The following is a 22,313-nucleotide window of genomic DNA, read 5'->3' on the forward strand; positions in this document are numbered from 1 at the left end:
TATATTTTGTCAGTGCTTATGTTTGTCTCTAGAGATGAAATGAAATAAGTAGCCAACACTTTTTATTTCCAATATGCTTTAAGGGAAGATATTTTGATTAGGAGCGGTCCTTGAGAGCAGCTCAGCAGAGAAAGACCTAGGGGTCCTGATAGATGAGAAACTCAACATGAGCCAGCAGTGCGCTCTGGCAGCCCAGAAAGCAAATGGGATCCTGGGCTCCATCAGGAGAGGGGTGGTCAGCAGGGATAGGGAGGTGATCGCCCCTCTCTACTCTGCTCTTGTGAGGCCCCATCTGGAGTACTGTGTCCAGGTGTGGAGCCCTCAGTACAAAAAAGACATTGAGATTTTGGAAAGGGTCCAGAGGAGGGACACAAAGATGATCAGGGGGCTGGAGCACCTCCCCTATGAGGACAGGCTGAGGGAGTTGGGCTTGTTCAGCCTGGAGAAGAGAAGGTTGCGGGATGACCTCATTGCAGCCTTTCAATACCTGAAGGGAACTTACTGCCAGGAGGGGAGTAAACTCTTGGAAAGGGCTGAGAATAGCAGGACACAGGGAAATGGTTTTAAGTTAAAAGAGAGAAGATTTAGGTTGGATGTTAGGGGGAAGTTCTTTACTAGGAGAGCGGTGAGGCCCTGGAACAGGCTGCCCAGTGAGGTTGTGGATGCCCCGTCCTTGGAGGTGTTCAAGGCCAGGTTGGACGGGGCCCTGGGCAACCTGATCTAGTAAATGTGGATGTTTGGTGGCCCTGCCAGGCAGGGGGGTTGGAACTACATGATCCTTGAGGTCCCTTCCAACCTGGGTCATTCTGTGATTCTAGTGAAAAGGGGAGTAATGCCATTAAAGCAATCTAGTCTTCTAAAAAGCAGAATATAAAGCCTCACTCATGTACTGTGGAAATGCATGAACTGAAAATAAATTTTCAAGTCTGCATATGTGTACATTCACATTGATTATATATTCATATATATTCACATATACAGTACAGAGAGGGGCCAAACTTCCTCATAGTGAAGCAGAAAACAAATCTGCTGAGTTGACTAGCAGCGCCTTCTGGAACACTGAGCTCATGGTTTGCTGAAACTGATGGGGTGAAGGTTCTGACTATTTTCAGATTATTCTTAGTACATTTGTGCACTTAAAGTCATTTAAGATTTGAGTTTGACTTTATAACATATCACATCTGTTTTCCTCCCCTTTTTCCTCCCCCAAAAAGCACTGAGTGGCAAACAGTTATGTAGGACATTCGTATCTCAATACCAGAATCAGAGTAATATCAGTTACCAGCGAGAAAGCATTGCCTTCATTTTTCAGATCAAGTAGATGAATAAGTATCCAAGTGTACTTCCACCTCTGTCTGAAAGGGTTACAGTTCTGTCACCTGGGAAGAAATACTTCATATGTCATTTCAAACTGTTCAAAATGAAGAACAAAACTAAAAAGGCAAAAATTCATTTCATTCCTGGAAATAGTTATTTACAAAAATGTTGTAAAATGAAGAGTTCCATGAATTATTAAATAAGTTGTCGTTAATACCTACGATGATGTTGTTACATGTTGAGTAACATAGATTTTGAAATATATGGAAATTGTTCAGCAGCTTACATCTTCTGTTAATTAAAAAGGTACTTACTGAACTATGCAAGTTGTACTTTCAATGTTATATTAAATTTCATAAAAATTTCCTTTAGTAATTTTGAATATTTGTGTATTATAAGGGTGAGTTTGATAAGCATAAGACTTCTGTTTTGCTTTTCTGCTTGGTGGAAAGAGGAGGGGTTGTTTGCCTGAAGTAAAATGTATGAGGAATGTTGTATGTTCACATACCAGTTAGGTACAAGCGTCTTCCTTTCCCTACCCTTCCTCTAACTGGCTCTCTCTGTTCTCTGTGCAGATCTACAGTGGCTAAACACTGAAGGTCCCATTTCTCTTCACAAAGACCTTTGTGGAAAAGTTGTGGTGTTGGATTTCTTTACTTACTGCTGCATCAATTGCTTGCACCTGCTGCCTGATCTCCATGAATTAGAGCACCAGTACTCTGATAAAGGTAAAAGAGCTTTGGCCAGCACAGAATAGAATTTCCTGGCAGTGTTGCAGGTGGAGTAGCTGAGTCACTTCAGTTACTAAACAGCTGGCAGCATTTCAGGGATGCCTAAAAGTGTCTTCTAATCTTTTAAGTAGCCTGACAAAGGTTACTGGCTGTACTCTCATCACATTTTTAGGTGGGGCTAAATGCAGTGTTTCTTTAACTGCACAGGCACAGAAGACACTATATGTGCTTGAAGCATGAATCTGATATCCTCATAGGGCCGTTTGCAAAATGCATGGATGTAAGTTACAGGCTCAGAGTTGCTGTATGCACATTTACCTTACAGATGAACTCTGGGCAGGACATTGTGCAAGTGGTAGACTAGTTTAGTCTTATTTTTTTCCTTTCTAATTGAAATAAAAATACATTAAAATTTGGTTTAGGATTTATTTATTTTTTTTGCATCATCTTGTTTTCAATTAGTAGCCATCTATCCAGAGAGAAGGGATTAAGCTCTTAAAGATTCTAAGTCCACATCTGAAATAAAGCCCATCTCTCTCTGACTGAATGAAAATCCAGGGTAATTACTATTTCAAATTTAGTCTCTCATCATTCTGATGACTTGTCAGAGAGGTATTTCTACGCAGGAACATATCAGCTACTAAGTTAACTTGTATATGTTTCAGCAGATCAACCAAGTGGATAAAAAAAAAGTGTTACTTTCATTCAATAAAATACTTTAAGGACTAACAGTAAAAATTACATTACCTTATAGTGTTTACTCTTTTGATTCTACATTAGCATTTCTGATTTGATTTTCATTTTGCAGCATTTTCATGTTTCCTGTTTTCATTGGAAAAACAGATGACAGTATCTTTGAAATTAAAAGTTCATTCAGTTAGTTAACTCATATATTCTAGGTTTAAATAGTGCTTTACAAAAGATTGAAATAGAATAATTTACCTGCCTTGAAAAATTTTAACTGTTTCCTTTGAAGAAATTTGAGAACTGGTATAATAATTTGCTATGACAAACATCATTGAAGTAACATTTTCATAGCTTTTTTGTGAAGGAGGCACTTAGATTTGAGCTATAGAAGAACTGGAGATTGGGAAAAGACACTCAGGAAGGAAGTGAAAAAAATAAATAGAAATGAGAGCAAGCATGTAGGAGATAAAAGTTACCAGTCAATAAGAGATGAGAGGAAAAGCCAGCTTGAGAAACGTGAGAAAAAGGCTGGAAGAGTAAGACTGACAAAGAAGGAATGTTGGGCAAAGCAAAAATACTTTAAGGATACTAAGATATAAACTTCTTTAGCATTCACCCTGATGGCAGAATTTCATTCCATTTTAATCTACTGCCATCTTTACTTAATGGAAGCCCATTGCCCCTTCAGGATAATGGGGGACAGATTCACTTTCACTTGGGTTGGTTCCCCCATCTCTCACCTCATAACTACAAAAAACCCTACAGTATTTTACATACACATTTCATTTACATGTTTACAGTAAGCTACAGTAGCAGAAGAGTCCTCATCCAGCAGGTTATTCAGAGAGAAAAATACTTTACTCTAGGAAAGTTATCTATTTTATAGTGCATTTGGGTCTTAATCTGTTATTAGAATAGCTAAAAGAACACTGCCTCCATGTTTCTGCATAGCTGAGAACAAACCTTAATATTGATATAATTTGCAGCAACATCTTTTTGTGCATAATTTTTCTCATTCTAATTACTTTTTTGCCCACGTGGTTTAAATCCTGTCTCACTGAGAGAATGTAGAAACTTCAGTAATAGAGGCATCAGATTTAAGACATCTAAACAAGAATCTAAAAGTTTTAAGGTGATCCTAAGCCATCAAATATATCTTTGCGGACAGTTCTGGAACTTGAGATTTGTCTCAAAGTAAAGACTGCTTTCCATAGGATTAAATATCGCCTAGCGTCTTTATCTGATCTGTTCTTGTTGCTATCTTCAGTGGAGCTATTTCTGTTCTTCAAGTGGCATTCAGAAAGTTATTTTAAACCCCAGTGCATATCCAGTTCATGTTATCAGCAGTCCAGAAATTACTTCTATAAGAGGGAGTACTTTTTAATATTCAGAAATAGCTTGGCATAACTCCAGTGTTATGCTCTGTTATAATCCTTCAAATAGTGTTTTAAATGGTGTGCATTTTCTTGTATCATGGTGTAGCATCTGTTTCCACAGAAGTTTTCTTCATGAAGGAGTATTATGATGTGTCTGTGCGGTATAGGTATCAAAGAAATTATCCTTCCAGCCTTAATGATATTTTTTATGGAGGAAATAAACACTACTACTGATCTTATTACAGTGAAAATGTTTAAATTGCTGTTCAGAGTTTATCAGTTTATGATACTAGAATTTGAGTTGTCTCACACTGCAACATGCCATGCTTACTGCATTGGCAACAATAATATGATTTCTTTGGCTTTCTTGATTCTCTGTCCATGAACTTGTTTTATGCAGCTCACGTACAGAGCTTCACCCTTCCTTGTTCTCTTCCAGAGATATTACCACTCCTCCAGATGCTGTTCTTCCCTATTAATACTGTTTTACAGCTGAGGAGAAGAGCCAAAAGAGAAAAAAATACGTCTCAATTTCTTTGTAAACAAATAAAAAGCAAGTTAGAGATTAAATTGATTTCTTTGTTTTGTTCTTAGAAGGAAACAAACTCTTCTGAGCTCAATAATCTAACTGTTTAAAAGTCAGGAAATAATACCCTTTCTTACATTTCTGACACAAAACCATCAAGATAATTTACTTGAAATAAAAAATGAGTTACACTGCCAAAACAATAACAGCTCTGGCAGCCCTCCATTTTTAGAGATCATTCATCAAGTGCTAGCAATGCAATGTGCATTGCTGCAGAAAATTTATTTCCTGGAGCAGGTGTCAGACAGCCATAATGCACACTAGAATGCTTATTCTTTTGTAGAAGGGGATTATTTACAGTCTGGTTTTGTACACCATAATATTTTTGCTGCATTATTTGCAGTAACACAGCTGTTCAGTAATCCATATTATATATTGGTTTAATCTTTAAAGCTTTGAAAAAACACAGAAAGCCCCACCCAAACAATCAACCAAAACCAAACTGCAACACAGGTATTAGAAGCAAAGTAGAGCAGAATTCTTCACATCAGTAATGCTTCCCTAAGGTAGCATTTGGGCATTGTAGAATAGAGCAAGCTAAATGCACATTCCATTACATACGTGGTCATGTAGGCCAAGAAGAAAACAATGATAGATTTAGAAATAAAACACTGGGTTGGTAACATAGATAGGGTTATGCTGCAAAGCTTTAAGAAACATGATGGCTTAATATCTGCTGAGTTGTAGAGATTCTTAAAGAAAATAAGGAGAAAAAGGTTTGGCATTTCTGCAAAAAGTATATTTAAACAAAGTAACCACTGAGCAACAGGGGAAGAAGAGATTTGCAGGTGTGCTTCTAGGTAGTCTGAGAGTAGCAGATGCAGTGGGTGAACACTTTGTGAAAAAACAAGTAATGAACTTGCATGAAATATGACTAAAAATGTAGTCTTTTCCAGATTAAATTTGTGTGGAGTTAGGAAAGTTTCATTCTGTCGTAACAAATGGTTATTCTCAAAGAAGAACAAAATGGTCTTTTAATTATCTGCTGCTTTGAATAACTGAACAGTTCATGCTCTGAAAGTATTACTGAAAATTCACTAAGAAAACATTTGAAATTTGTCTTTCCCAATTTAGTGACCTTCACCATATTCAATTCAACACCAAATAAAGGCACTTAGTTCCTTACAGAATCACACTGCACATCCACTTTTATCCTTTAAATCTCTAATTTGTACCCTCATTACATAAATCTATTAGCCATTCAACTAAAATGTTTTGCCTGTAGTAGTACAACACACTTTTGACTGCAGTATTTGAAGGAGCACAAATTAACCCAAGATGTAACTTAAGATAAATGTCATTTAAGAACCTCATTAAGATCTTCAGAGCTCTGTACCAGTTGTATATTAAAGTTAAACATCAACAGAACTGGATTTAGGTTGGATAATTTCTTCATCTGTGACACCTGCAGGGTCACAAAGCTTTCACCTCTTTTATGATATTACTTGTATTGATGATAAAAAATAAGGAATTCACTGTAGACATAAAAAAACACTAGAAGGAAACACTACAGATATTTGAATGCAAGCAATAAAAAATCATAAATGCTGATTATTTATATAGATACAACTGCAAAAAGAAGAAAGAACTTGTTGCTGTCAAAATATTTTTTAATTTAGAAAAATTAGCTAAAAAGGATATCAACCATAAGGGTATTCCCCCTTCCTATTTAATTTAGAATCTCTACTCAACCTAAGACATAAGGTTAAATAAAACTTGATAACATTTTTTCAATAAAGTAGTAGAATGATACCAGTTACCTGTGATTATAAAAAGCTTGAAATATCCATTAACACAGGTGATTTTTCAATACACAGATATACATATGTATACATACAATACAGGTATAACAGTGGTAAGTGCAATAGGAACAGCAGAGCAGCAAGATCCCAGGCTGTAGCAAATAAGGCTCTACTCAAATGTAGCAGCAGGCACAGAAATAAAAGGAATTTACTTACCTTCAGAAGGCCTCAGGTGCACAATAGTCTACAGCAAGCATTGCCTCCCTGGCCAACCTTTAAATAAGGTCTGGGAAGGGGTGGATCCTGGCTCCACCCCTTCCAGTTATTAAGGGGCATTGCTTGCACCTGAGCTCCCCTGAGCTGGCTCTGCCTTCCTACCAGGTGCTCAATCACTGCTTCAATATATGACTTAGTTTTTCCACTGCATAGGGTTAATGTCTAAGATTTCAATTATATCAGCAGTTTGGGTTTAAAGTTATTGTGCTGCAGCTTTCTACAACTGCATGGTTGTTACTGTCATTATCTTCCTGGCTTCAGTAACGAACGATATTCAGTGTCTCATTCTTTTATGGTGGCTGTGAGCAACAGATTCTAGAAATGGAATGTTCTGAAATTTAATCAAATGTCATGGTTCAGATAGTCTCATTTATTTCACTCGCATCTCTGAATTTTAAAATAAAAATAACCCAAAACCTAAATCATCCCACATTTGACAAGTTACTTTGACTGTAACAACATGATGTTTATGGCTAAGCATTCTTTAAGCACAAAATGAAACAAAATATGTTGTTGATGTCATGTACATTGCTCATTTAATTTCTGAGAGATTATGCTAGAAGGCATAATTGAAAGCACTGAAAGAGATCCAGAGTTGTTTGTTAGAGCATTTGAGGTTTTCTCCTCCTAGGAGGTACTGAAAAGTGACTTTGCTGAAGGCTCCTCATTCTTTTTCTGTTAAGTAGGTAGGGGGGTGCAAAATTTGGGACTGATGGTGAAATTATTTACATGGAGTAGAAGTATATTTGTTTTTTTGTCCCATAGAGAAAAGCTGATGAGTTCTGAACTGTAGATTTTCTGTTTGAGTTTCACTGAAGTGGGAAAATAAACAAGCATTTCAGTTACGTGCTTTCTGATCAATTTATTGCTGATGCTGTCTATTCCATGTATACAAGCTGAATTATATTACTTTGTGTTTATTCAGTACCTTCATAAAATCACAGAATCACAGAACAGCCTGGGTTGGAAGGAACCTCAAGGATCATGAATCTCCAACCCCCCACCACAGGCAGGGCCACCAACCTCCACATTTAATACTAGACCAGGCCACCCGGGGCCCCATCCAACATGGCCTTGAACACCTCCAGGGACAGAGCATCCACAGCCTCTGGGCAGCCTGTGCCAGCACCTCACCACTCTCTCTGTGAAGAACTTCCTTCCCACTGACATCCAATCTAAACCTTCCCTCCTTGAGCTTAAAACCATTCCCCCTTGTCCTATCACTGTCTATGCAAATAAGAAGTTGACTCCCCTTTTTGCAGCCCACTTTTAAATACCAGAAGGTGGCAGTGAGGTCTCCTTGCAGCCTTCTCTTCTCCAGGCTGAACAAGCCCAGTTCCCTCAGCCTGTCTTCGTAGGGGCTCCAGGCCAGGATACCATTTGCTTTCCAAGTTGCAAGCACACACTGCTGGCTCACGTTCAGTTTTTCATCCACCAGCACCCCCAGGTCCTTCAGCACAGGGTTACTCTCAAGGTGTGCTTCTCCTAGTCAGCATACATATCTGGGGTTACTCTAACCCTAGTGCAGAACACTGCACTTCGCTATGTTGAACCTCATTAGTTTGTCAAGGTCCCTCTGGATGGCATCGTTTCCTTCTAATTTGTCAGCTTCACCACTCAGCTTGGCCTCAGCAGACTTGCTGAAGGTGCACTCAAACCTATCATCAGTGCCATTGATGAAGACATTACAGAGAACCTTCATGCTGGGAATTCAAGTGCAGTATCTCTATACTAATGATTATTAACCAAATATAGGTATTTTGTTATAAGCATTAAGAAGAGGGATTAAAATTGAAGATTAAATTGATTTAATACACTTCTTATATTTTTCATGGTTTCTGGTGCTGCCAGCTCTATGTAAAACACGGGGTACTGTTTTGATTTTAAGAGCCTGTACCTTTCATTTCTTTACTTTTTAAAGTTCCGTGTTATATTTGCGATTCCTGGTTTACAATAGAAAAGTATTAATTTTCTGTAAACACCATATTTATGTAAAGGAATCAGACACCAAAGAGGTATCATGAATACCTGAGAAAACAAAATACCACTTGAACTGCTGAAGCTTACCCATGATTATTTTCAAAGCATTTTCTGCCTTAGTATGCAGAGGTTAAGAAATTAAGAACTATTTGTGACATATTACTCTTTTTACTTGCTAAACCCTCTTCACTCTGAAATGCGCTTAGTTACTTTGGAGCTTTGTTTTTACTTTTTAAACTGAGATACAAATATATTTAAATGTAATAATTCACTTCTCCTTTCAGATGGCCTTGTTATTATTGGTGTCCATTCAGCGAAGTTTCCAAACGAAAAAGTTCTGGATAACATTAAGAGTGCAGTTTTGAGGTACGATATTGGCCACCCTGTTGTAAACGATGCAGACGCAACACTGTGGCATGAACTAGAAGTGTCCTGTTGGCCAACTCTGGTCATTCTTGGACCTCGTGGAAACATGCTGTTTTCGCTTGTTGGAGAAGGGCACAAAGAGAAGTTGTTTTTATTTACTTCAATAACACTGAAATTCTACAAGGAGAGAGGACAAATTAAAGATAACAGTATTGGAATAAAGCTGTACAAAGACTCCCTCCCACCTTCTCCTCTGCTGTTTCCTGGCAAAGTGACAGTAGATAAATCAGGAGAAAGGCTGGTGATAGCTGACACTGGACATCACAGGATTTTGGTCACTCTGAAAAATGGGCAAATTCTACACACTATTGGAGGTAAGGTTATGTAAATTTTGTTATGGACTTTTTTGCTCGGGGGTGGACTACATTCTGTGGTGCTCCTATGACCTGGTGATTCATAAGCATTGGTAGAACGGTTTTTTTTCCTAGAAAAACACTTTTACTGGACATGGGAGGGATAAAGCGTAGTACTATCAATGAGAAACTCTTATGCAACTGGTTGAGTTGTCTCTAATGTTTTTTTCTTTGTTTCATTAACTAAGTTCTTTATTTTTATGTGACAGCCAAAAAAATACAGTTTTTCTTTCTTCTGAAAGAGCCTCAAATGCATTTAGATTTAAGTGATCTATATTTACATCTGGCAGCAAGATAGGGAAAAGAGATAAGAATGCTTCCCTTTCCAAGAGGAAAAAGAGAACACTGGATTACGGTGGTGGTGTGTTTCAGGGGTGCATTTTGTTTGTTTTGGAATGAAGAGCACCACTCAGTGGGATCATTAAACTCCCTATACCAGCGGCACAAACTGCGCTGAGTCATGATCCAAGTGAACCTTGGTCAAAGTATCAGTCCCAGTGCTCTTCTACAAGAAACACAAACAGGGTTTATTATGACAAAAGTCAGACAGTTTGGCTTCTGTTCTGTATGTGAGCTGAAGTCTCTGCCAGCAAAGTACCCATCAGTGTTCTGGGATGTTCAGTAAAGAGCAGCTTGGAGGGAAGTGTCCTAATCTCTGAGTTGGTACCTCAGTTCCTGATGGCTCTCTGTGCTGTGCTGTGTCCTAGTTACAAGGGGACTACTGAAATCCAACACACCCCAGTATTTCATATTTGCTCATGTCTGAATTGTATTCCAGCAGTAAGTCATAAAAGTCTGTGTATTTTAGTGACGCAGTTAAATGATTCCGTGGGCAGAAAATAGTGTAATTGAGTTGATAATACAGTAATAAATGTGAGCATGCACAAAGGTTGAAATTGCTATATTTGCATCATACATCATCTTGCGCACGTAACTCATGAATCTAAATGTCTTCTGCTGACACACAGTGCTTATGCACTTTAAATGTTACTCCATCTGAAATACCATCCTTGCACTGATACTGTTTTATCGAGGTCACATTCTCCCTATTTCTTCACTGTGCTATGCAGAAGGCTGTCACTCCATCATTCTCACTGTTCTTCCATGTGATTTCTTGCATGGCATCTTTTTGCTAAGTTTATTATTAGTAATGAGGAAGTGCTGCTAGTGAAATACTGGTTTCATTATATTTACAGTAAGATTGAAACCAGTGAAATGGAATTGAGGTTGAAATGTGCAGTCCTTGCTGCTGACTTGCTTTGATGTAATTAGGAATAAAGTTTTAGAGTTTTTGGGTGTTGTCTTGTGCAGTTACTTTTGTCTCTCAGCAAAATGCAACTGGAGCAATGTAGAACCCTACTAAGACTTTTCTCTGAGAGATAATCTTAAAGATGTGGAGAACTCGCGGAGAATGAGTTCAGAACTTAGTATCAGGCTGTAGCAATGACGCATCACAGTGATTAAAATGAGGCTTTAAAAAATGTACGTAATGTGAACTCTACAAGGCAACATGGAAGCATCTTTTAGAATATGTGATTATCTTACAGCTTTAAACAGACCGTTTATTTTCCACTTTCTTTTTCTAAAATTAATTTTGAGTTTGCTTTGATTCATTTATAGGTCCAAACAGTGGAAGAAAAGATGGCAGATTTTCAGAGGCAGCTTTCAACTCACCACAAGGCGTTGCTATAAAAAATAATGTTATTTACGTGGCTGATACAGAAAATCATCTAATTAGAAAGGTAATTTTTCCATATGAAAATTTAATCTCTTGTGCCTTGCCCTACTTACTCGAAAATTTATATCAAGTGTCTTATTCTACAGATACTCTCAATATCAAGAAAGAAATTTGGCCTAGTATCTTCCTAAAAAAGGCCTTTGAATGGTGGTTTTATAAAGGGCTGCATATATCTTTGGTACTTCCTTTCAAATGAAACTATGCACTGCTTCTAGTAACTCTTACTTTCCTGTTATAAGAAATAACTATTCTTAGTGCTGGAAGCACAAGTGGTTTTTGTTTCACTTCCAGTTGTGGAAGATTCTTATCAGAAGTTATTGTATTCCTACTGTTTGGTGGATATCCAAATGTTTGGGTCTACAGTCTGCTTTGATCCGTGTGGGTTTTTTTTTTTCTGTTTAACACTTGCAAGTTTTTAGCACATAGAAAACGTTGCTGTTAATATTTAATTGAAGTTGGATCTCAAACCCAGTGAGGCCAAACTTAGAATAACGAGAAGTTTGCTGAAGCAATATCATATTACCTTGTTATTAAAAGAGAGATATTAGAAGTCACTTAGAATATAAACAAAGGGGGAAGGAAAAATAAATAGATTTAAGTTGCAGAACTAAAATATATTTTTTCCTCCAAGGCATGAAGTGAATTGCAACAGTAATTTCCTTTGTATAGATTATTTTATCTAATGATAAGAAATAATTTTACAATATCTGAGCTTTTATAGCATATTCCTTTAGAAGTTTAAAATATCCATATCCACTGTCCATCTGTCATCACTTCTCTAGCAAATTCTAATGCTTTCTTCTAAAACTGCTGACCAAATGAGTGTTAATTTTTGGTGCATCTGCAAGGAAATGCAGTCAGTTGTTTTCCCTGCTGCCTTACCCTCCTACCGCCAGCAGAAAGTATTATGGTCAGATTAACAATTTTCCTTCATAAGCAAATACCTGAAATTTATTAGGATCTGAGTTTTACTTGCAAAGATACTCCATTTTTTACATAGCTATCTCAGATTATCTGTATTACTTCTATTATCTATGGTTGCTGTTGTATATTTAGCATATATAATTTTACTTCTTACAGATTGACCTGGAATTAGAAATTGTGACCACTGTAGCAGGAATTGGGATCCAAGGTGTTGATAAAGAAGGTGGAGCAAAAGGAGAAGAACAGCCTATCAGCTCCCCATGGGATGTGGTCTTCGGGAGTTCAGGTGCAGTTTCAATTGAGCTTTTTAACAAAATCTCCCATGCATGGGTGTTTGCTTAATGTATTTCTGTTACAGTAGGAACCTGAAACATGAAATGGTAAGATATACTTTATAATTGAGTCTAAAAACTGGTGGTTTCATCTGTATAATTACCACCATTATCAGCTGAGTGTAAATTTCTGATGTGAATCCTGAAATAATGTGAGCTGTTAAGTTCTCTGAAGAAAAAGTCTTTCGTAGAAAGTTAGGTATTTACTCAGTCAAAATGCGGAAGGAAACAGTGATTGCCTTTGCTAAGCCAGTGCTTTATGGCAGGATGACTGAAGAAGTGGCTGCATTGTACAGGAAGTGGACATTGTCTGAAGATCCTTTCTTTGCCTGTATGGACATCTCGCCACTTGTAAATATTTGAGTTTAGGAAATAACTTTTATCTGATGACTTCTGCTTATTCCTGTTTAGATGACATGACATTGTTAGACTAAGAGGTCATGATAGATTCAAACAGATAGAAGAACACCACCTCAGAAAACACCTTCCAAGCATCAGGGGATAGTAATGAAGGCTTTGCAAGACAGCATGCAAAAAATCATCTTCTGAGGATTTAAGTGGTTTTCTTTCCTGATCAACTTAATGCACTCCTGAGCCTGAGATCACATAACTGCCATGTTTTTAAATGTTATTAACTAGGAGTTAGTATTCTCCTTTCTTATGTTTCCATTTCAGTATGATTAGAGCTTGTAAATGCAAGTTCCTTAATGATAGCAAAATGATTGTCTGTGGCATAAAACCTTTGCACCAGGGAGGAGAAATCACTCCAATTTAGTTTCAGGTAACATGTAGCTAGTTCATGAATGCTGATTGTATAATAGTCATAGTGTACAAATACACTGTCACTATATACAGTATACTGCCAACAGCCTTGACTACTAAAGTAAGCCACAAGCATCAGTTTTATGTTTAACAGTGTCCTTGACCCTTACAGATGAAGGGTCCTATGGAATCTTACTTAAGGAAAGCTGAAAGAGGATCTCACCAGATTTGGATTGCTGTGAATGATTACCCAAGAAGGGTAATGAACTAGATCACTTCCTGAAGCCTCTTTAAGTCAGTGGTAGAGTGTGGAGGATTTGCTGTCTGTTCTCCTTGGAGTATGTCGTTGGCATTTATGATAACAGCTCTCAGAAAATGGCGTAAAACAAAACTGAAGGCTCCTTTTCACCATCCCAGGCTGCATCCCAGTCCATGCTCACCTACTTCAGCTTTCTCCCATGTTCCTTGAGCTGAGCATGTCTTGCAGACAACTGCCTCATTTCCTTCCGCTGCTGCTCCTGCAAGAGTCTCTTGAAACAGCCTTGCATGTCAGAGCAGCAGCCTTGGGCTGGTCTTCTCAAAGCGGCTTTCTTGAAAGGTGTTTCTGATACCTCATGTTATGGTGTCTCATTTATTTCATTAGATTCGTCAAATGAAGTTCAAAACATGTAGTTGGAATTGAATTCTGTGCAGCAATCTCTATGTTTCAGGCTTAGGGAGTCTTTCTAGGGGATTTAGCTTACTGGACTAAAATGAAATTTATCAAAATATAGACAGCACTGATGAGCAGCTGGTAAAAGTGCTTACTTATTCTTGGTGCATGTGCTGTATTTTTGGGAGTGCCATAGAAATTGGAATGTTTTCAGGGGACCAAAATTGCAATTAAGTCACCATTTTCAAGAAGAATTGGAGGAGTTTTGAACAAGTGAATGAGTGATGCTCGCTGTAATGCTGTGTGAAGATGAAGCACAAAAACAACCAGATTGTGCACAAGGAGCCAGGACTGTGTGTTGTAGTTTGCAGCACATATGCCTTATGGCATAGATACAGTCATGAGCTACAGGGAGCTTTTTTGTTTTGTTTTGTTTTTTCCTTAGGTTTGTTAAAAAACTCATTGGGTAGAGTTTGTCAGAGTTGTTCTGTTAATGCAAGTCACTTGAACATAGTAGGATATTCTCATAAGGTCGGTTAGAATGGGATGGGATGTGAATGTTATTTGGTAAACCCATATGAATAACCTCTATTGGAAGTCTCTACTAAATAGAGAGCTGTCTCTGAGCAGAAACACAGACTTCAGTTGGTGACTCTCACTGTGCTGTCTACAAGTTCTCAGAACTGTTTTTCCCGTATCTGTTAATGAAGTGATTAATCAGTTTCCCAAATGACTTTTGTTTGCATCTGCACAGTAGTGCTTATTTCTGTAACGTAGCTGCAAGCTGTGGGAGTTTATATGTGTTTGAAAAGCTTAAGGTGCAGTATTCCAAATTTTGTCATTTATAATTCTGACTTTTGCCAGTACTGGAATGGCATATGGGAAATAGATTCATATTTCTCTATTTTCCATAGATCTATGTAATTCAAAGTGTACAAGAAACATTTTTATTTTTTTTTTCAGAATGTAGATTTATGGATATTACAGTTATTAAACAAGTGATGCTGCTGTGAGTTTCCTTTCAATGCCCAAAGCCATACTAATCAAAACATGAGATGAAAGCAGTATTAAACAGCTTCTGCTGACCTTTTGCAGGGTGTCAGAGGGAAAGGTTATGTCTTGAGAGATTAATATTTTCCCTGTATCAATCATATCTTCTCCTCCTACATAACGTTTAGTGTAAGTATTGATCAGTTTAAAGACAGCACTGTTTGCTTCATAAGTTTTTAATGTATTGTTTGTTGTGAACTTAAATTCATATCGTCGTCTAAATAAAAGGTGCCGTGCAAAGAACCAAGAGAAGCCCCCACTTAATCCTCCAACTCTGCGTTCAAAAGTCATTATCACTTTGAGGCAGTAGGCACAAAGGTGTGAAGTAAATATAAAGCTTAGTTGTAACATTTCAGTTGTCTCATGGATTCCAGACGACATTAAGCCTGATTCAGAGCCCACTGAAGTTGTCAAATCTGTTGCTGACATCTGTTGTGACAATACAGGAAACGGTTTCAGCAAATGACTTTTTTTTGTGTTAATTCACCTCCCAGTATACTTAAGAGTGAGACTTGTTAATCCCAAGTGCAGTTCAGTACTGTGGTTTGTGATCATTTTTGGAAATCTGTATCCATAAGGGTCAAGTACTCATTTAATCAGGTGTGCAGAGCCAAAGACCTGATAGGATATAATGTCATCCTTATCAAAACCAGATGTATCCCCACTGGTAGATAGTTCTGTGTGATAGAATTTGCGTTCTATATGTTTTTGAAGAGAAAAATATTGAGAGGAAAAGTTAACAAGGGCATAAGTAAGTTCATCTTCAGAGCAGATGCTACTATTGTACTGTATTCAGCCATCCTGACAATACTTCTGAGATAACAAGCTTCTGTTTCCCATTTTATACAGATGCTGAAACTTGAGGCAAAAAGTTTAAGTGACTGAAATACCTCTTAATAGAAAGGTGATAAAAATGTCTTTCTAAGGTAGGAGGGTTAAGACAAACATCGTGCTGGGATTCAGATAGTCAGTATTCTTCCCTGCCATCTTTACTTGATGTTAAACTTCTGTTTTGCCCTCCCCTTTTGAAAGTCTTGAATGAACTCCCTGGATTAAATTCTGTTGGTGAAAGTGGTTCTGGAATTTGAATTGACTTAGATTATGCAGGAAGTAGACAATACAGGGGAAAGGCCAGCAGCTTAAAAATACATTATTAAATTACTGTGTGCTTTTTTAGCTTTCTCTGTTGTCCTCTTCTATTTTTACTCAATGGGTGTTGAAAGCAAGTGATGCTTAAATGCACAGTTGATCTGAGTGTGAAATGTTCTTGATAGCTGCATTCTTGCTGGGAGAAGGACAATGACCTGCGCTTGGTGACATAACTGTGTGTTTCACATTCCAAAATCCAGACTTAAGTTGTATGATTGTATCCTATTTATAGATCCTCCCAAGCACAGTGTTGACCACACTTTCAGTAAACTAACTGGAAATTGTTAAGCCAATGTGGGATTTACATAGATATTATTTAAATGGAAGTACCATACCTTATAAGACGGGTACAGTCTTTATAGCCCTTAAAAGGAAAAAGTATGTACAGTTTTTTCTGGCGTTTCCACTTGACAATCATTTATTACAAACGCATTCCCAAGGAAATACTCTTTGGTTTTTTTTTTCTGAATTACTCCTAGCATTTCTCCCCCAATTTTACAAACAAAAGTGCAATAAAGCAATAATCACTTCAGCTATATGTAATTAACACTAAATGGTGAACTGTGTCTGAACTATCTCTATCTTGGAAGCATATTTTTCTTTATGTCAGTTTTCTTTTCCCTTCCAGTTTGGTTTCATTCTGGCACTGAGGCTCCAGCCTCCACTGTCTTGTGAAAGGAATTTTCCTTGGTTACGGATGAAGATTAAAGGGCTCCTTAATGAGATCATCAGGCTTTAATTAGGAATCATTTTCCTTAATAACTGAAATTTGAATTGCTCTAAATGTATTTTACATATATGATATGACTGCATGATGTATCAGTGTGGACTCAGTTGAAATGCAAAAGGCCTTCTCATCTCTTCAGGTATTTCCAATACAGAATACAAGCTCAGGGATACTTACACCCAGCTTTGGGCATCATCTGCCCCCGTGGGCATGAGTGGCACAAAAAGTCACATTAGAAACATTGCTGACATGAGACTGCTGTGTCTCTCTTCACTTCTCAGACTAGATCCTAAATCCATTTGTAAATGGTTGTTAAGCGATTAAAGAGTTTATGGTATTGCTGAATAGTAATACCAATAGACTTTAGTAATATTTTACATATTCACTGTAGATCTAGGGCAAGAAATTTGATACTGATATTAGTATAACATGCCTTTGATAATATCTGAATGGGAGTTGTGACTGGATTTCCGGCAGTAATCCTATATAACTTCATTTGACAGACTTATTTTCTATTGAGACTTCTCTAAAACTTGACAGAATGCATGATGATGATTTTCTATAGTAAAGGAAATATTTGGTTTAGCAGATATCATCTGAACAGATGTCAGACTCAGTAATATCTTGAATTCCATGACTTTTCAGTGCCCTCTGTATATATAAAGTATGATATTTGTACCTGTAAATATGGTTTCTTACGCAGTTTCTTCCTTCTGCAGTGTATAAGTCTTGTTTGTGAATTAGAAAGATGTTAAAACTGTTTGTCAGATTCTTGAACACTTTTAGCTATTGGATACTGTTTCTGATGTTCAGTTCCAGATGAAGATCCGCTGAAAATAAACATCCTTGAGAAACCTTAGAGAGGCTTTGATGAGCGTGTTAGGGTCAGGATGAGTGACTTCTGAACTGGCCTGGTTTTATACTGAAACACTTTCCAAGTCAGTCAGATTTGTCCAAGTCAGATTTGAATTTAGTTTGCTAAACTTCCACTGGCTTAAATGGGGACAAGACTTACATCCACACGCATACATATGCAGCATATGTGTCTGTAAGGGGAGGGGGCCATTGATCAGCCATTTATGCCTGCTGGGGTTTTGCACAAGATGAGTGTACCAACAATCTTCTTTGTTACTATTGAATTTTTTAAAGATAAAATTACTTGACACGGATCATATTTTTAAACTTCAGTCTATTTAGAAAACATCAATGGTGCCAGCTGTGAGCTGTAACTTTGATTTCCAGACTTTTAATTCACAGGCTGGAAGGAAGCATGAAGTCCCCAGACAGGCAACTGGAAGTAGTGTGTGGTAGGCCTGGGAATGGAATCTCTTCTCAGAAGATAGTCCGTTTGGTGTGTTCAGATCAGTGTCTTAAAAAGGTCAGCAGTATTCCTCAACCATTTAAAACAGAGTGTATGTACAAACAGGATTATGAGTTCTTAAAACACAGATATATAGCACAGGCAGACTCAGGAACTTAAAAAGCACTGAAATATTATATACCACGTCACACAAATGCATTCAGAGCTCTAGTTTATTATTGGTGAATCTTTATAACATGAGTATATCACTTTAGTAAGCCATACTCCGCTTTGATACAGGCAGCACTAAAGATAAGAAAGTACATACCCTAATAAGGAGAAACTACACTGGATTTTTAAAGCAGCTTGAGATAGTTCGGAATGTGGTGCTTAATTGAATAAATGTAAAAGAGTTCCTTTGTTCTTTTATGTTGTTTTATAATAAATTCTTTACAAATAAATTCTTTCCAGTCAAGGATGATAAGGAGTTATGGTAATGTTGGCATTATCCTAACTTCAGCAAGAAGTTCTCCCCGGTTCCCTCCTCCTGCAAGAACAGCACAAGGATGACAGTGGTGCTGCTTTATCCTCAAATAAGAGCCTGAGGTTTTTATGATTGTTTTAATTTCAGAACACGTAACATTAAACTCTGTACTGTCAGGGCCACTGTGTGATTAACAAAAAATGGTTTCTGTGTGGCCATTGGCATTGGTTTTGCTTTTCTGGTTTTGTGTAGGTTTTTTTTTCTGTTAAAGCTCTGACCTATTTTCCACAACTCAGTATGCTTGTAGTGTTACTGTGCTCTACCCATTCCATTCCATTTGTTATAACTACTGTCCAGAAGAAAATATTTGTTTCAGCGATTCCTTCTTGTTGTTCTTATTTACTTTTCCTCTCTTGATCTCCAGATGAAGAAGGGAACTTATCTCTGTCAGTCTTGCATATTCTCTAAAATTTGAAATTAATATTTATACTTTTTTTCCCGTGTCTCATGTCTGATAAGCCTTCTGATGTGCAGAATTAGAGTAAGGCCCTTTTTAATGTTCAAACCTTATAGCTGTCACAGGGGAGCAGCAGTGGGTGGAATTAGAGAAACTAGATTTTATGGAGTAGAATTTTCTGAAGTGCTCAGCTTTAGTCTTACCCCTTCATTTAATTGTTGGGTGAAGAGTAAGTAATGAACAAAACCATTTTCAACACCCCACAGAATGAACTGTGCAGCACGGCAAGATGAAAAGCTCACTTTTAGCGTCACTCTGGGATCCTCAGAATTGTAGCACCTGTAAAGTGCAAACTGTGCAGCATAGACACAAAGTCCTGGAAGTAGATCATGCACTGCATAGGAAGTAGTAAAATGTTTCCTTAATCATTTTCTCAATTAAATCTCTTAGGAGCATGCTGAAACCAATGGGGATTCTGTGTTTTTTTTTGGGGGGGGTTTGTTATGTGTGTGCGGAAGGGCACTGATATTGCCTATGCTTTGGTAATGTCTCTGATGACTGACAAAATGCTTGTTTTCCAACTCATTTTGCAAACATTCCATCTCATCAAAAAGCATTCAAGCACTTCGGAAGTCTGACTTTTAGTGTTGGAACTTCACTGTGAGTGGAAAACATGGAGCTATGTGGAAGTGCAGGAGAGGGTCAACAGAGTTCCTTTGATCACCGTCTTGGAAACTTGTATCTTCGTCCAAGAAACTGGAAAGGCTGAACCAAAACTGCATTATAGTCATACCAGCGCTACTCCTAAGAGAGCTCACAGTGAGCAGATTGATGCTGAAGATGGGATGCTGTTCTCTTCTGCTCGCAGTCTTCAATGCTAAGAAAGATTTAGGATTGAAGGAACAGCAGCAGAATATCAGTTGGGGCAATAGTGGCAATTTCATTTTAAAAGACTTCACAAATCTAAGATATTGGCAAGCATTGTACATATAATTGCTTTTGTTTTGGAACCTTCAAATAAAAGGGAGTGAGGGCTGGTCCAAGAGGTTGTTTGAAGGAATGGCTGTGAGATGGATGTTGTTTTAGAAGCTCATGTGTTAAAAAGTATCTGTGAGCCATTTAGAAGTGCTATTCTGTTGATAAGCTAGTAGTTACTTTTAATACCTCATTCATCTGTTTAGAAAACCATCTTAATGTTGTGTCTGACTAAATCAAAGAGTGATGTTCAATGTGCATGAACTGGTATGGTGTTAGAAAGGCAACTGTCCCCATTTTAATGCAGTTTTTAAAAGCTGACTTTTCTGTTCCTCAGCCTGTTCAAAAAACGCTAAGTAACTTCTTTAAGGGCCCTTCACAACAGCACAGGTCTTCATATGTTATTTCTTATGTAATGTGATATATTTTGAGCTAGAGAGCACTCGAATGTTCTGTTTCTATTTCTGTCCTTTTATTTGTGATATATTATCCAGGAGAGCTTTGTTTAATTACATAGATTTGGGCTGGTGAACATGAGTGATGGAAGAAATTACATGCTTGATCAGAACGTCATTGTTCCATATCTCTGCATCTTTTGTGTGCAATAATGGATGTGTGTGCATAGGGAGTACAACTTGGAGGCTGGACGGCATCAGTTTGCATTATGTTAAAAACACTGCACCCTGTCTTTACTGTCATTAGTGCTCCACTGGATTCAATGGGTCTGTTAAGTGTAATATAGTGTGAATATCTGCATTTTCAGGATAAATGACCAGGAATTAACATGTGCATTTGAACTGAAAGGTGCCGTCCTTGTTATTCCTCTCAAAAACTGTAAACAATGATGAATAGCTTTTGGTAGTGTCTGATTTTGCCACTAGCTTAGTTTAAAACAAAACCAAAAAACCCACCCTGAAATCCATGTTTAGGAAAAATATATACATGTTCATTAGCATACAGTACCAAAATGACAGGTGAAACACGGACCCAATAGCAGAATCTTCCAAAGAGCAAATCCTATGTGAAGTATTGTCTTCACTAGGGAGAGATATTAAAATCATAATTCTATATCCTTGGGAAGAGAATATAAGAACAATAGCAGATTTCTTGGTGAATTGAAGACACTCTCTTGCCCTGTGGCTTATTTGGTTGGTTTTTTGGTTTTCCCTGTGGCAAACAGTGAGCCAGAGTAGTGGGAATGGCAGGATTGGTTTGTTGGCTTGTTTGTTTTATGAAACATTTCCAAAGGGTGGTGTTTGTTTTTTGGTTCTTTTTCATCTGTTCTTATTTATCCTATTTTTTGTTAAAGTTTCAGGGACCCAGGAAGACGATGTTCTATGGATAGCAATGGCAGGCATTCATCAGGTATGGGCACTGATGTTGGAAGGTGGAAAACTTCCAAAGGGAAGGTAAGCAGTTGCAATAAGAGACATGTGAAACTGCCGTTTGTCTGGATAACTGGCCTTCAAACCCCAAAGAGACACATAAACCAGTTACATTGATTTATCTCAACCTTTATGTAGCTTAAAGCTTGCTGTTGCTGTTCAATCTGAAAAGGCTTCTGTCCTTTAATATCTGTGTGCTTTTACCCACATCTGCTAGAGGAAATGAAATATACTACCTTTGCTAAAAAGCTATATGACAGTAAGGTACAGTTGTACAATTTAATGTTACTTTTCATTCCATTTGAATTACCTAGTAGTAAATGATAAACCAAGTCGCATTAAAAGATAGCATAAAGCCTTTGAGTAATTTCTTGTGCTGTAAGAGTACAGTTGTTTTTATAACTACAAGTGGTCGTCCTGTACTTTGCGTTTATGCACAGCATCTGAAGTATGTCAGAGTTGTTCTTGAAGATAAGTACTATTTTTCTTTAGTGATTTAAAGAAAGGAGTCTGTCTTCGATTTGCTGGGAGTGGAAACGAAGAGAACAGAAACAATGCATACCCTCATAAGGCCGGCTTTGCACAACCTTCTGGACTCTCTCTGGCTCCCGAAGAACCATGGAACTGCCTTTTTGTAGCAGACAGTGAGAGCAGCACTGTGCGAATGATCTCTCTGAAAGACGGAGCTGTGAAGCACCTTGTAGGAGGAGAGAGAGATCCATTGGTAATCACTTCAAACTTCCCCACACTGCCCTACTAATATTTCTCAAGCCTGACCTGGAGGAACCACTTTTGGGGTGAGAGGGTAAATTAGTTTCTGTGGCCGTCAGTTTCTTAACTTCACTGCTTGGAATGCAAATGTGTGCCAGTTGTGGTGCTCAGATTATAGTGCAGACTGTTGCTC

The 22,313-nt window shown here is 37.7% G+C and overlaps 1 protein-coding gene across 1 annotated transcript in view; it reads left to right on the plus strand.

Annotated features, from left to right (window-relative positions):
* The window catches only part of NHLRC2 (NHL repeat containing 2), a 34,482-nt gene that overhangs the window by 421 nt on the left and 11,748 nt on the right, over positions 1–22,313 (plus strand). The window contains exons 2-7 of the mRNA XM_015867293.2: positions 1,893–2,045; positions 8,980–9,435; positions 11,095–11,216; positions 12,293–12,422; positions 21,334–21,433; positions 21,902–22,133. Of these exons, the coding sequence (XP_015722779.1) occupies positions 1,893–2,045; positions 8,980–9,435; positions 11,095–11,216; positions 12,293–12,422; positions 21,334–21,433; positions 21,902–22,133 (1,193 nt within the window). The remainder of the gene's footprint in view (positions 1–1,892; positions 2,046–8,979; positions 9,436–11,094; positions 11,217–12,292; positions 12,423–21,333; positions 21,434–21,901; positions 22,134–22,313) is intronic.

The sequence above is a fragment of the Coturnix japonica genome, chromosome 6 (genome assembly GCF_001577835.2).
Source record: "Coturnix japonica isolate 7356 chromosome 6, Coturnix japonica 2.1, whole genome shotgun sequence".
In the NCBI taxonomy this organism is placed as follows: domain Eukaryota; kingdom Metazoa; phylum Chordata; class Aves; order Galliformes; family Phasianidae; genus Coturnix; species Coturnix japonica.